Source organism: Peromyscus maniculatus, chromosome 8 (assembly GCF_049852395.1).
Source record: "Peromyscus maniculatus bairdii isolate BWxNUB_F1_BW_parent chromosome 8, HU_Pman_BW_mat_3.1, whole genome shotgun sequence".
Taxonomy (NCBI): domain Eukaryota; kingdom Metazoa; phylum Chordata; class Mammalia; order Rodentia; family Cricetidae; genus Peromyscus; species Peromyscus maniculatus.
The window spans coordinates 61,497,494-61,513,231 of NC_134859.1; the positions used below are offsets into that span (position 1 = coordinate 61,497,494).

Sequence of the window (15,738 nt, forward strand, 5' to 3'; positions counted from 1 at the left end):
TGGTTTTCATATTTTTTCGTGGGAAATTACAGACCAACCAGTAAGCAGGAGTGTTCTCTGTTAGTGCGATTAGACTGGTTCTCTAGGAGTCCCTGGGTCTTCACAGGAGTTGGCTTTACGCAGTAACTCCCAAGAGAAGTTCTTACCATGAGGCCTCATACAGCAGAGCTTCAAGGTTCCTGATCTAATAGCACAGTGAGCTTCAGTGTCACGGAACTCTGAGTTCAAATCATTGGCTTTGTGACTATCATGATTGTCCTAATCCTCCATTTTGTCTATAAAATAAAAAAATGTTCTTATCCTGGAGGGTTATTATGAGAATTAGAAATTAATGTTTCTAAAATACCCTATTGTACCATAAAATAGATTCAGAAGACAGGAACAGTGTGAAGCTCAAGGGACTTGCAAACAGTGGTCCCCATCTGGCTTCTTAGTCAGGGTCCTCTGTTGTGTTTTATTTATTCTTTTTTTTTTTTTTTCTACATTTTCTCTTTTGAGATAGGACTTGTGTAGTCCGGCACACGTGCCTCCCATTTCCCATGTAGCTGAGGATAGCTTTAAACTCATCGTCTTCCTCCTCCTGTGTCCCAGGGCTAGGATTACAGCATGCACCACCGTGCTGTTTGTTTAGGGTTTTGCCTCAGTGAATCTATTTATCAGACTGACCTTGTCTTAAGTTCATGGCAAGGTGGAGCTATATCTTGTTAAAACTTTATATTTGATTTTATAAATAGAAGGGGTGATAGTTAGCTGGTTATAGCTATAGTAGTTAATGGACTTTGTTTCCTTTGTCCCTGATTGAGTAATGAATACATGCTGTTTTAAGGAGCAGCAAGTCAGCTAGTAGATTTGAGGGTTGACATTTGCTGGGAACTGAGAGGATTTGGCATTTTGGCCTCTACCTTCTCTAGACTTGGCCTGGGCTGAAAAATAGTAAGAACACTTCATTTTCTGGGTCCAAATGCAGTGAGCTTGCTGTGGTTGCCTTGTGCTGTGTAAGCAGTGGCCGCCACAGTGTGTATGAGAGAGTTGGGCTAAGGTAGGGGGTTGGGCCATGCTACCACCTGTGCATGCTATCCCAAGAAGAACTGGGTGTTAGTCCCTAAGCCAGAGCTTGTCGGGTGGGGTAGGGAATTGCTGAGAATAGTAGACCAGAGAAAAGGAAGATTAGCTCATCTAGACATGCTGAGTTCACAGGAAGTGTCGTTTTCTAGGATCATTTTTTCTGTATTCTCAGTGTCTTTCTCCACTGCTAACAACACTCTTTCCTTTTGCCTGCATTAACCACAAGTAACCAGTCTGGTGGCTGGGGCTGGGGAGGTAGTGAGTAGCCATTTCTATAACATCAGCCCTAGAGCAATCACATGGGCAGGGTATGCCTAACAGAGAATGGAGATTTGCAGCTTGCATTCTTGACTGGAAATAAAGTGCTCTCCTTATTCTCGTCCTGCAGGTCGGTGAGCTGGTAAAGGTTACGAAGATTAATGTGAGTGGTCAGTGGGAAGGGGAGTGTAATGGCAAACGTGGTCACTTCCCATTCACACATGTCCGTCTGCTGGATCAACAGAATCCTGATGAGGACTTCAGCTGAGTATAGCTCAACAGTTGGCTGACAGATGGGAACAATCTGGTTTTCCCCCCAATTGCCATCTATACAATTTTCTTACAGGTGTCAAAAGCAGTCTAGTTTATATAAGCATTCTGTTACCTGTGATCTTTTTAAAGACTGAATTACTCCATTCTTACTCGTATTTACCATATTCAGGGTACGAAACTGGAGGGCTTGTGTGGTTAACTTCTGAATTGGCAATTTTTGGTGGTAGTGGCCATGCGTGTATGAGAAGAGGTAAATACCTTGCCTCCTTTCTCTTTGGCAGTATAGATCAACCTGTGGAAAACTGATGGTCAGGAAAAGAATGTTACACACTGCTTACCCTGATTTCTTCAGTGGTTCTGTTTTCATTCTGAAACCATACTATCAAAAGGCAGCAGACTGTTCCCTCCCACTCCCATGAAGTAATCATGCACTGTGTGAATATTACCCAGTGGGATTGCATTTGCATTTATGGACCATGACCATTGTATGACTCATTCTGACATTTCAAATCCTGAGGATTCTGAGAACACTACTCGAGTCATTTGTCTTCCTTCCCAGTCAATGCTTCATACTTTTTCTTGGATTCTTTCCTTGTTACTCTCTTCCCCTGTACCTGTAAGTGGCCTGATTCTTAGGATAGTGAATATCTTCATTCCAGATGAGAAGCAGGATGTGCAGAGCACTTTATTCAGTGCATAGCTTTAAGCCAGTATTGGATTCACTCAGTGGAGAAACTCCCAGCTTTCTGCCTTCCCCCAAGGGGGCATCATAGGTTCACACTGCTACCACAGCTAAGAGACTCCTTGCTGATGGGACGGATCCGGCAGGGCCATTTCTCCTGATTACTAGTATCCTAATGGGATACTTAGGAGTTCTCAGATTCTACTTGGAGTGGAAGGACCAATCCCATATTGTATCCTGTAGAAGGTATCAGGGGCCAAACTCTGCCCTCTGCATCATGTGCAAGTTGTATAAAAGGCAGATTAGAATTCTATGCATTGGGGTAGGATTAGTACTTTGAAAACTGTGCCAGTCATAAATTCCTTATGTATCATTTTACATGGTCAAAATAGTTCTTGAAGTACATTACATTATAAATTGCCTTCATTTGGGTTTTCCTTTTGTCCAGATTTAGTTTATAAACCCTTTAAAGTGTAGAATGATTTATGTGGGGTCAGATGCTCCAGAGAATAGGCCTGTGAGGCCACAAATGGTTTAGGGTTTCTTTAGACTGTAACATGAGACTTTTGGGTGCTAAAGACACTTGCTGGTCTCTGGTGTGGTATGACCAATAGAAATACCTTATACGTTGCTTTGAACTTCATTTTAGAAAAATAATGTACCTTCTTAGTTGTCCTGTATAGATTAATATGATGAACTTGCATTCTTTGAACATACACCAAATCATGGTATTGCAGTGACTAGCACATTGCTTAGCACATGTGTGTAGAAATTTTGTATGAAAGAGTGAGCAGAGTGCAGAAGCTTGTTACATGACCAGGGATACCAGTTGGCATAGGATTGCATACATTACCACAGGCAAACTAATGACGCTAATGTAATACATTTTTACCTCACTCTAAGGTATCAATAAAGACATTAAAACTCAACTTTGGAGATGTTGGCACAGTGCTAAGTACATAGTAGGTGCTCAATGATGTTGAGTGGCAGATCTGCAGTATGTGACATATTCCACCTGACTACTTGGTTCAGTTTTCAGTTAGTATAGATAGATACTGTAAATCCCAGTGCACAGTAAATCTTGTTTTCCTAAGCCAGGCATAGTGGCACACGCCTTTAGTCCTAGCACTCAGAGGCAGGTGGGTCTTTGAGTTAGAGGCCAGCCTGGTCTACAGAGCTACTTCTAGGACAGTCAGAGTTCCAAAGTGAGACCTTGTCTCAAAAAACAAATAAATAAATTAATTAAATTAAAAAAAAATCTGTCCCTGAAATTATGGCATCTTAATTACTTGTAGAAAATCCTTGTCACAGTTGATTTGAATGTTTGTATTTTCTTTGCCTTTGATGCTGGCTTGTACTGTCTGCATTGTGTGTGGTGTTGATGGGATCAGAAGAACTCCTCAGTGACTAATGTTCAGAGCCATTACACGAACCGTTGGTTGAATTTGGCTGGGTGTAGCAGTTATTGGACCTCAAGAGATCAAAGGACTTCTTACAAATATCTTCCAAAAATAGCAAGTGCTAGAATCCTAGTCAAGTGCATATGTACATTGTCACAGAGCAAAATAAACTGAAATTGGCTGCTATGTTTTATATAATCACTTCTGCAAGAGCCCATTTTTGGATACTAATATTTGACATGGTTAATTCTTATTAATTTGTTGGAATTGTTTATTAATAATGCAAATAGATAATTTTAATTTTCCACAAGTAACATTTCACTATTAATGGTTTGAAATGGGTGATAAGCAAACCAATTTGAAATAAAATATGAACATGTGCCATTGTATTATAACACTATACACTTTCTTGACAGTTAAATTTTAAAAAATGTTTTTTTTTTGTAGCATGTATTGTATATGTTTATAGTATATGTAGTAAATAAAAGTATGGCCAAATGTTTGGCTTGGTGATCTTTTGGAGAAAATAATCTTGGAATATTTGTCATAAAAGAGTGAAACCTTTATGTTTTAAGGAATAGAAGATGTGTGTCTCAACTGCCCGTCAATAGTCATATAAACTGTTACATACATGGTGGATTGCTTAAAGATGGGGTTAATCCTTAGGTATGCTGTGTGGGATCACTAGAAAGGATGATACGGCTGTGAGGGGAACATGAAGGAAATCGTCTATGAAATCGAAAGGAAGCAGGTTGTGAACAGAATACCAGACTCGTCTGGAAAAGGGTATATGTGAGTGTAAGACAACGCCGACGACAGTGTGATGGGAGCTTGAAGGCTTCAGAATGTTAGTGTAGGTACTCCATTAGTGTAAGTAGCAAATGCACAGGGAAGGTTCTGACGGTAACAACAACGACAAAAGGAGATCGTACATGCCACCCTTCCCCAAAGTATGTGTACACTCCAAATTGACATCATTCTCTCTAGTATTGGGAACTATAGTTTCATGGTGCTGTGCCATGTCCCCATCATTCCAGCTCTTCCCAGGCTGTGGAATTATTGAATCCAGGAGTTGGAGGTCAGCCTGCATGACCTAGCAAGACCCCTATCTACTAAATACCCAAGGGACAAATTGTACCTATTGCCTATATGACACTGCCTTAGACTCAACACAACCTCATAGTTGCTGCTGTGGACTTAGGAGTATGTCAGTGTAGAACTAAAGCAGGTTCCTCGGGGGGTCCAACTTTGGCATATGCAAGCTGTTTAACAGCACAGGTAGATAAAGTGTATTTCAACTTGTGACAAAATAAACTGTCCAACTTTTGTTTACTGTGTTGAACGTTGGGTTCCTTTACATAGTCTCTTAGAGTGTTCATACGGCCCATGTTTAGTAACTCAAGAAACTTCGGATGAAGTTTTCTCCTCATAAATGTGGAGAGGGGTTGCCTGAGTAAAAATGTGAGAAGAGGCCCAGATGGAGGCGCAGGAGCTAAAGGAGCTCTGCCCCCACTTGGGCTGTAAAGACGGTGAGCTTCAACGTGCCAGTCTTCAACGTGCCCCGTGGACCAGACCCCCTCCCCCACCACCACCGCACACACTCACATCTTTACTTTTGGTTCCAGCTTAAATGTAGCGTCCTTAGAGATGTTATGTTTACCTTCATGGTGCTCCTTTCAAATGACACCTTTTGGTTTTTGAGGCAGAGTTTCTTTGTGTATCCTTGGCTGTCCGGGCACTCACTCTGTAGACCAGACTGGCCTTGAACTCACAGAGATCCTCCTGCCTCTGCCTCCTGGCATTAAGGACTTGTGCCACCACCATCCAGGCGATAGCTACATACTATTGTGCTTGTTTAGCTCAACTATAACAACTCCAGCAAGGCAAGAGTCATTAATGTCTCTGTTTCTTCAGATTTCAGCCTCGCACAGAGCTTGGCTCCCTCCCAGGAGTCAACTGTTGCTGAGGGCTGACATTGGGCCTCAGGGGAAGAGTGGATACCCAATATGAATGAGGCTTTGGCTTCAGCCCCCAGCACCACAAAACCATACAGGTGTTGAATGTTTTCCTTACTAGGGTGTGCTGGAGAATGTGGACAGAAGGTCGGTCACCTCAGCTGCTTCCCTAGCATCCCTGGTCTTACAGAAGTTCAAAAACAAGGTTCAGTCACATCTACTTAATGATCCTTTGCAGAAATACAAAATGTTCTTCGTGGTTTGTTCTTAAAAGGGTGGGTACTTCCCAGCCTTTGTGTGTGTGTTTCCACAGAAGGGAAGGTAATTCTGTTACTTGCTAACTATTAAAAACAATGATTCATTACTGGTTTGTATATTTTTTTTTTTTTTTTTTTTGGTTTTTCGAGACAGGGTTTCTCTGTGTAGCTTTGCGCCTTTCCTGGAGCTCACTTGGTAGCCCAGGCTGGCCTCGAACTCACAGAGATCCGCCTGGCTCTGCCTCCCGAGTGCTGGGATTAAAGGCGTGCGCCACCAACGCCCGGCTGGTTTGTATATTTTTTAAAGTTTTTTTTTTTCTTTTAATTATGATGTATAGTGTTCTGTCTGTATATGCCTGCAGGCCAGAAGAGGGCACCAGATCTCATTATAGATGGTTGTAGGCTGCCCTGTAGTTGCTGGGAATGGAACTCAGGCTGTGAGCCATCTCCAGCCCCACTGGTTTACATCTTTGAGTTTGTAGCATTAGCCACACTCAAAAAGGCTGACTCCCACTTGTCAAAGCATCAAGGTTATGTTCAACATGCTCTGTTCTCAAATACTATATGGAAATTGCTTAATAGATTCAAATTATTCAGGGCTGGAGAGGTGCCACAGTCGTTAACTTCACTTACAGCTCTTGCAGGGGACTTAGGCTTGGTTCTGGGTTCCTCATGCATCAGACACACCTGTGAGGCACATGCGTACATACATGAGATATCTCTTCTATTATCATTTAGGTCTTTTGGTATTTTTTGGTATTATAGATCCTAAAGAAAGTAACAGGGTAGGACCCTAGTGAATCCCATCTATGTGTAATAGTCATGGACATGACCATATCCTAATGCCAAGGTGAGTTGATAGAATTGACCTGAGCCAGGGGCCCAAATATTTTCAAGAGTCATGTGCTAAAACAAAGAATAAGGCCGGGCGATGGTGGCACACACCTTTAATCCCAGTACTCAGGAGGCAGAGCCAGGCGGATCTCTCTGAGTTCGAGGTCAGCCTGGGCTACAAAGTGAGTTCCAGGAAAGGTGCAAAGCTACACAGAGAAACCCTATGGGGGACGTTTTTCACTGACGCCACCACGATTTCCTTTCTCAGAGCCTCTTTTCCCTCCTCGGACCCCTTTCTAGTTTTCTGATCTCTCCCTACACTTGCTCCCACATAAATGCATATACTTGGAAAGTAAAAGCTGGGTGCTGCTGCTGCTGGTGGGGGCAGCTGCTGCGGTGTGCTTACTCTGGAGGCAGAGGCAGGCTGATCTCGGGGTTCTAGGACAGCCTGGTCTTGAACCAGAGAAACCCTGTCTTGAAACCCTGCCCTCCCCCCCCAAAAAAGGAACCCCCTGGGATCTGCATGAGAAAGAACATGGGCTGCTTGTCTTCCTCAGTTTGCTCACCTCAGTAATTCCCAGGTTCATGCATGTTCCTGTAAACTTTTTATTTTAAGTTGTGTGTGTGTCTGTGTGAGTGAGTGCCATGTGTTTATAGGTGCTTCCAGAGTCCAGAGGAGGGTGTTGAATCCCTTGGAACTAGTTACAGGCAGTTGTGATCTGCCTGATATAGATGCTAGGAACTGAACTCAGGTCCTCTACAAGAGCAGCACATTTTTCTTAGCCACTGAGCCATTGCTCCAGCCTAAATTCCGTTGTGTATATGTACCACATTTTCATATCCATTTATCTATTCATGGACACCTACGTTGATTCCTAGGTTGCTTCAAGAATGACAGCTGTGTGGTGGCAGCACATACCTTTAATCCCAAAACTCAGGAAGCAGAGGCAGTCAAATCTCTGAGTTTGAAGTCAGCCTGATTACAGAGTTCCAGCATAGCCAGGGTAACACAGAGAAATGCTGTCTCAAAAAACCAATGGGCCGAGCGGTGGTGGCGCACGCCTTTAATCCCAGCACTCGGGAGGCAGAGCCAGGCGGATCTCTGTGAGTCCGAGGCCAGCCTGGTCTACAGAGTGAGTTCCAGGACAGCCACCAAACTACACAGAGAAACCCTGTCTCGAACAACAACAACAACAACAACAACAACAAAAAAAAAAAAAAAAAAAAAAAAGAAAAAAGAAAAAGAAAAGAAACAAAGGGAAAAAAATTGAGTGGCAATAGGCAGACATGCATGTATCTATGCTAAGATTCAGATTTCTTAGGGCATATGGCAAAGACTGAGTAGGGTAGTTATCAGTTTTTAGATTTTTAATTTTTTACAAACATAATATTATTTGGAGTTTCACTTAATGCACCCCGATCACATCCACTTCACAGTGCTCACAGGTCCACCCAAGCCCCCCTTTTTAAGCCATGGGTTCACTACATAGCCCTAGGTGTCCTGGAATTTACTATATAGACCAGACTGACCTCAAACTCAGAGATCTGCCTGCCTCTGCCTCCCAAGATCTGGGATCAAAGGCGTGTGCCGCTGTGCCTGGCCAGATGTGTTCTTCAAACTTTTGTTTCATTTTGTGTGTATGTGTGTGCACATGTGTTTGTGCATGCTGTGACATGTATATGGGAGTCAAGGGACAACTTTAGGAGTGGGGTTCTCTCCTGCCATGTGTGTCCTGGGGCTCAAATTCAAATTATCAGGCTTGGAAGCAGGTGCCCGATTAGCCATCTGGACGTCTCATTAGTTGTAGTTTTAGTAGTCTTATTGGAGGCTCACATACTTATGTAGCCTAAGTTTGCCTTTTTAAGTCATGGTAACCTTCCTGCCTCAACCACCTGCATACTAAGATTATGTGCATGACCGCCATGTCTAGCAAACAAAGGCCTCTGAAATACTAGAAATGACTTAAAGCTAGCTTGTAACTGTGGTTATACCAGTTTGTATACTAAAGTATCTTTGAATTGTATGGAAAGTGAGTGGTATGATGTAAGCAACACCTCAGTGATGCAGCTTCGGGATACTGAGTGTGCACAGCATGTGTGAGGCCCTGGGTTCAGTCCCCAGTACTGCAAAATAAGAAACCCGTGAGCCTATCATAAAAATACTGTTGGTTGGGCAGTGGATATGCTTGAGATGGTAGAGTGATTGCCCAGCACACAAGAGGTCTTGGATGAGATCCTTGTCACGTAGAAGCTGGGTATGATGATGTGAGCTTGTAATCCCAGCATTTGGGTTTCTTGTTTGATTGGCTGGTTTGATTTGTTTATTGTCGGGTTTGGGTGGGTGGTGTTTTTGTTTCTTTTTGTTGTAGTGAGACACTTTATAGTCCTATATCTACTATCAGGCTAGCCTCAAACTCGTAAGAGATCTGCCTCTCAAATGCTAGGATTAAAGCTTTTTACCAGCATGCCCTATTAATTCCACCATTTGGGATGTAGACACAGGAGAATCAGAAGTTCAAAGTTGAGCCCAGCATGATGGCACATGTCTTTAATCCTAGCACTGGGGTGACAGAGGTATCGGGGAATCTCGGAGTTCAAATCCAGCCTGGTTTACAAAATGTCTAGGCCAGACAGGGCCACACCGTAAGACTCTGTCTCAACAACAACCAATATCCAGGCTGAAGAGATGGCTCAGGGGTTAAGAGCACTTGTTGCTCTTGCAGAGGAAATGAGTTTGATTCCCAGCACCCACATGGCAGCTGACAACCATCTGTTACTCCAGTTCCAGGGACTTCTATGCTCTTTTCTGACTTCTGCAGGCACCAGGCATGCACATAATGCACATACATGCATGCAGGCAAAACACTAAAGATAAAGATACATGTACTATATAAAAAAAACAAAAACAACACCTGAGAAAGTCATAGGAAATTGAGCATGGGATTGATATTAGATGATAAAATGAAGTTTATGTTACTCATGTTGTGTGTGATGATGATATTGTCAGCCACTCTAACAAAATCTACCCTGGGGTAGACAGAATAATGTTCCCCCAAAGATGCCCACATTCCAACCCCTGGGAGCTGTAAGGATGTTTGTTATCTTACTGATGGAAAGGATGTGGCTTCTGTGATCTGAATGTTGACACAAGGAAGATCCTTCTGGGTTATCCTTGACTGCCTGGTTCAATCACACCTTCTTTCTATTCACAATGCAAGAAGGCCAGGAAGATGGCTCGGCAGGTAACCATATCTGACAACTTGAATTCCATCCCTGGGACCCACGGATGAAAGGAGAGAAGCAACTCCCATGAGTTTCCCTCTAACTCCCACATGCATGCTGTGGCATGCACCCATACAAATAAATAATTACAAAATGTACTAAATCAGAAAAGGTGTAGACAAGCTTCGAAGCTGGTCCACAGTAAAAGGAAGCTGGATCAAAAGAAAGCTTTTCTGTTGGTTTTTATAGTGCTGAAAGATAACCTGCCTCTGCTGGCGACAATTGTCATCAACAGTCGTACTCAGCTTTGAACCCTGTCTTAATTGGGGTTTTATTGCTGTGAAGAGACACCATGACTACGGCAACTCTTTTTTTTTTTTTTTTTTTAAGTTTTTTTTTTTTTAATTTATTTATTATGTATACAGTGTTGTCTGCGCATATCCCTGCAGGCCAGAAGAGGGCACCAGATCTCATTACCGATGGTTGTAAGCCACCATGTGGTTGCTGGGAATTGAACTCAGGACCTTTGGAAGAACAGCCAGTGCTCTTAACCTCTGAGCCATCTCTCCAGCCCCCGACTACGGCAACTCTTATCAAGAAAAACATTTAATTGGGGCTGGCTTACAGTTTCAGAGGTTTAGTCCATTATCATCATGGTGGGACATGGCTGCATGCCGACAGATATGGTGCTGGAGAGGAGCTGAGAATCCTACATCTTGATCCACAGGCAGCAGAAGGAAAAACTGTCACACCAGGCAGTGGTGGCGCACACCTTTAATCCCAGCACTCTGGAGGCAAAGGCAGATGGATCTCTGAGTTCCGAGGCTAGCCTGTTCTACAAAGTGAGTTCCAGGACAGTCAGTGCTGTTACACAGAAAAACCCTGTCTCAAAAACACAACAAAAGACTGTGTCACACTGGCCAGACTTAAGCTTATGAGACCTCAAAGCCTGTGTCCACAGTGAGACACTTCCTCCAACAAGGCCAAACCTCCTAATAGTGCCATTCAATATGGGCCATGCATTCACACGGGAGTCTATGATAATCATTCCTATTCAAACCACCACACTCTGTGTTCCACACTACTAACCTGACAGATAGTTTATGCCATGCCTGAAATAGTGGCATCACTGTTACAGCAGTAACCAGCCACTTTCTGACTGTGGCTGCAGAAGTCTCTGGTTGGGGAGCTACTGATGTTCTATTAGTAAGTCATTAGGGGCCTACAAGATGACTCACCAGGTAAAAGCACTTGCTGCCAAGACAAATGACCTGAGTTGTTTGGTTATTTTTTTTTTAATTTCATGTGTATGAATGGTTTGCCTGTGTGTATGTATGTGTATGCAATGCATATGCATGCAATGCCTTTGGAAACAGAAGGGCATTGGATCCCCTGGAACTAGAGTTACTGATGGTTGCAAGCCACCATGCGAGTGCTGGGAACTGAACCCTGGTCCTCTCCAAGAACAGATAGTCCTCTTAACTACTGAGCGCTTTCTCCAGCCCTCTCCCCATTTGAGAGAGGCTCTCACCGTGTCCCTGGCTGGCCTCAAACTCACAGAGACCACCTGTCTCTGCCTCTGGAGTCCTGGAATTAAAGGTGTGCACTATTGTATCTGGCTGTGATATGAGTTCTAGTTCTGGGAACATACCGAGTATAAAAAGAGAACCAACTCCAGCAAGGTGTTCTTGGACCGCCACGTTCAATGCTGCAAGTCTGTGTGCCCATACACATGAACATACACGCTAATAAAATGTCAAAACTTAATAGGGGCTGGAGACATGGCTTATCGGTGAAGAGCATATACTTCTCTTCCAGAATACCCGAGTTCGATTCCTAGTACCCACATCAGGTGGCTCACAACAGCAGACTTCTTTGGGCACCTGTGGTCACATGCACACACACATTACATACAAACACATAATTAAAAAATCATTTAGGGCTGGAGAGATGGCTCAGAGGTTAAGAACACCGACTGTTCTTCCAGAGGTCCTGAGTTCAATTCCCAGCAACCACATGGTGGCTCACAACCATCTGTAATGAGATCTGGCGCCCTCTTCTGTGTACATAATGAATAAATAAATCTTTAAAAAAAAAAAAAAAAAATCATTTAGATAGGTAGTGATGGCACTCGGGAGACAGAGACAGGTGAGTCCCTTGAGTTTGGCTACACAGAGAAACCTTGTATCAAAAAAGAAAAAAAAAAATTGGGCTGGAGAGATGGCTCAGAGGTTAAGAGCACTGACTGCTCCTCCAGAGGTCCTGAGTTCAATTCCCAGCAACCACATGGTGGCTCACAACCATCTGTAATGAGATCTGGTGCCCTCTTCTGGCCTGCAGTCATACATGCTGTATACATAATAAATAAATAAATAAATCTTTAAAAAAAAATTTAAGCTGAGCATGGTGGGTTATGCCTTAATGCCTCAGAGGCAGGTAGATCGCTGAGCTTGAGGCCATCCTGCTCTACATAGTGAGTTCCAGGCAGGCCAGCCAAGACTATATAGAATCACCTGACTCAAAAAACAAAAACAAAAAAAATGTAAGGCCAAGCAGTGGTGGCGCAGGCCTTTAGTCCCAGTACTCGGGAGGCAGAGACAGGCAGATCTCTGAGTTCAAAGCCAGCCTGGTCTGCAGAGCAAGTTCTAGGACAGCAAGGGCTACACAGAGAAACCCTGTCTTGAAAAATAAACAGCCAGGCGGTGGTGGCACATGCCTTTAATCCCAGCACTCGGGAGGCAGAGGCAGGCGGATCTCTGTGAGTTCCAGGCCAGCCTGGTCTCCAAAGCGAGTTCCAGGAAAGGCGCAAAGCTACACAGAAAAACCCTGTCTCGGTGTTATTTTAGAAATATTTTACCAAGAAATAAAATTTATGTTGACATAAAATTTCCTTGGAAAACCATGTACATATATAGCAATGTATTAAACAGAATTACACAGAAATCATATATTTAAATGATATAGGATTAATTTGACAATAGATGAATGTAATAAGTAAAAAGGTGAAGACAATGTATGACAGGAATAGTTTATTAATAGCCATATTTTGTCAAAATCACTGCATAATTTTCTTTATATTTTAAGGGATGAGATATTGAGCTCAGAATGATATAACTTTTATATAAATATTATTGTTTTTCTAATGTTTGAGATTTTATCAAATAAAATACAGATTATTTTAAATCTCAAAAAAAAGAAAAGAAAAACAAAGAATGTATAAATGAATGTGTAAATAAATACATAAACTAATGAAGCCAAGCATAATGGGCCATGCCTTTAATTCCCAGCTCTCAGGAGGCAGAGGCAGGTGGATCTCTGTGAGTTTGAGGCCAGCCTGGTCTACAGAGAGAGTTCCAGGATACCCAGAGCCACATAGTTAGACCCTGACTTAAAAATAAACTACCACCAACACAAAAACTAATGGTAGTAGATGTGCCGTAAGATGCTCTGAAGGGCCGGGCGGTGGTGGCGCACGCCTTTAATGCCAGCACTCGGGAGGCAGAGGCAGGCAGATCTCTGTGAGTTCGAGGCCAGCCTGGGCCATCAAGTGAGTTCCAGGAAAGGCACAAAGCTACACAAGAGAAACCCTGTCTCGAAAAACCAAAAAAAAAAAAAAAAAAAAGATGCTCTGAAGATAGAGCAAGGCCATAAATGAAGGCCAAATTTAAAGAGGGAAGGGAAGGGCTCTTTCTCAGAGCCTCCGGCATGAACCCCACTTTTGGCAGTGAGGTTTTTTTATTAGTCCTCTCCCAGAACTTGGTGATAAATATGGGTTGTTTTGAGCCTCAAAGTTGGTGGTAGTTACAGCAGCAATTGGAAAATCTTACAAAGTTATCTCCATGAGTCTTTGGCTTCAACTGAGTTATTTTTAGCACAGATTCCCAGGAGTAGGGTTACTGAGTCACAGCCATTGCTACATCTCAGTATCTCATTTTCCAAAGAGTGTTTACCAAGTGTCAGTGTTACCATCTCTTTCAAAGAGAATTTAGGAAGTTTAAAATGTATCTCACACGATTATGTGACTGTACTTAAGACTTTTGTTGGCTTGCTTGTTTACCTTTAGATACAGCCTGGCTTTCTGGTGGCTGTCCTAGACTTGTGACCCAGGCTGGTCTTGTATTTGGAACAGTTCCCTGCCTCCACTTCTCCAGTACTAGGATTAAAGACAGCATTTATTTATTTGTTTATTTATTTCTTTATGAGTCAGGATCTCTCCACATAGCTCTGGCTGTTCTGGAACTCACCATGTAGACTACTCTGGCCTCAAACTCACAAGAGATCCTCCTGCCTCTGTCTCCTGAGTGCTGGGATTAAAGACATGAGCCACCATACCCAGCGGAAAATACATCTTAATAAAAAAAAAAACAAGCAAAACAAAACAACAACAACAAAAAAAACAGCCGGGCGGTGGTGGTGCACGCCTTTAGTCCCAGCAGAAGCAGGCGGATCTTTGTGAGTTCAAGGCCAGCCTGGTCTACAGAGTGAGATCCAGGAAAGGCGCAAAACTACACAGAGAAACCCTGTCTTGGAAAAATAAAAAATAAAAAAAAAAAAAACCAAGGGGCTGGAGAGATGGCCCAGAGGTTAAGAGTACTGGCTGCTCTTCCAGAGGTCCTGAGTTCAATTCCCAGCAACCACATGGTGGCTCACAACCATCTGTAATGAGGTCTGGTGCCCTCTTTTAATTTATTTATTTATTATATATGTCGGTCTGCAGGCAGACATATATAATAAATAAATAAGTTAAAAAAGAAACAAACAAACAAACAAACAAAACCCCCCCAAAAACTCTGCTTTCCTGAACATTGAACCCAGGACCTTGCTCATGCTGGTCTTTTATTAAATTATACCCCAAGCCTTACTTACTTACTTACTTACTTATTTATTTATTTATTTATTTATTTATTTATTCATTCATTCATTCATTCATTCATTTATTTATGTTTTGAGATAGGGTTTCTCTGTATATCCCTGACTGTCCTGCAATTTGCTCTGTAGACCAGGCTGGCCTTGAACTCATGGAGATCCACCTGCCTCTACCTCTCCAGTGCTGCGATTAAAGGTGTGCTCCACCATAGCCTGGCTCCAAGCTCTATTTTTAAAAAGAAATTTATATGTGTGCCTTGTCAGGATTAATTCAAACTAGCCTCAAACTGTAGATCCTTTTGCCTTAGCCGCCTGAATGCTGGGAGAACACACTTGTGGCACCATACTTGGCTTAGTTGTTTAAATAAAGTTTGTCAGGTGTGGTGGCACACATCTATAATCAGGAGGCAGGAACAGTCAGATCTCTGTGAGTTCAAGGTCAATCTGGTCAACAAATTGAGTTCAGACTAGCCAGCACTATCTAGTGAGACCCTATCTCAAAAGAAATGAATAAAATAGACCTTTAAAATAAAAAAGATTTGTTTTCACAGCTAGGCATGGTAGCACACACCTTTGACCAGTCCCAGCACTCGGGCAGCAAAGGCAGAGGCAATCTCTGTGAGTTTGGGACCAGCCTGGTCTACACTGTGGACTTGACAACACTCAGAACTACACAGTAAGACCCCTGTCACAACAGAAACATTTTACCTATGTAGACCAGGCTAGCCTCCAACTCTCTTTTTTGGGGTTTTATTCATCTACTTATTTATTAATGTAGTGGTGAATAAACTATTTGTTATTTATCTATTGAATAAATAAATAGTGGTTCTCAACCTGTGGGTCAAGACCCCTATGGTCGCCTAAGGCCACCAGAAAACACAAATATTTACGCTATGATTGATAACAGCAAAAAGTACAGTTATGAA

At 42.7% G+C, this 15,738-nt stretch overlaps 1 protein-coding gene across 2 annotated transcripts in view; it reads left to right on the forward strand.

Moving 5' to 3' along the window:
* Crk (CRK proto-oncogene, adaptor protein) overlaps positions 1-5,015 on the forward strand; it is a 29,922-nt gene extending 24,907 nt beyond the window's left edge. For both annotated transcript variants that reach the window (XM_076542906.1, XM_076542907.1), the window contains exon 3: positions 1,454-5,015. In XM_076542906.1, coding sequence (XP_076399021.1) covers positions 1,454-1,591 — 138 coding nt within the window. In that variant the 3' untranslated portion in view covers positions 1,592-5,015. The remainder of the gene's footprint in view (positions 1-1,453) is intronic.
* Positions 5,016-15,738: the final 10,723 nt, after the last annotated feature.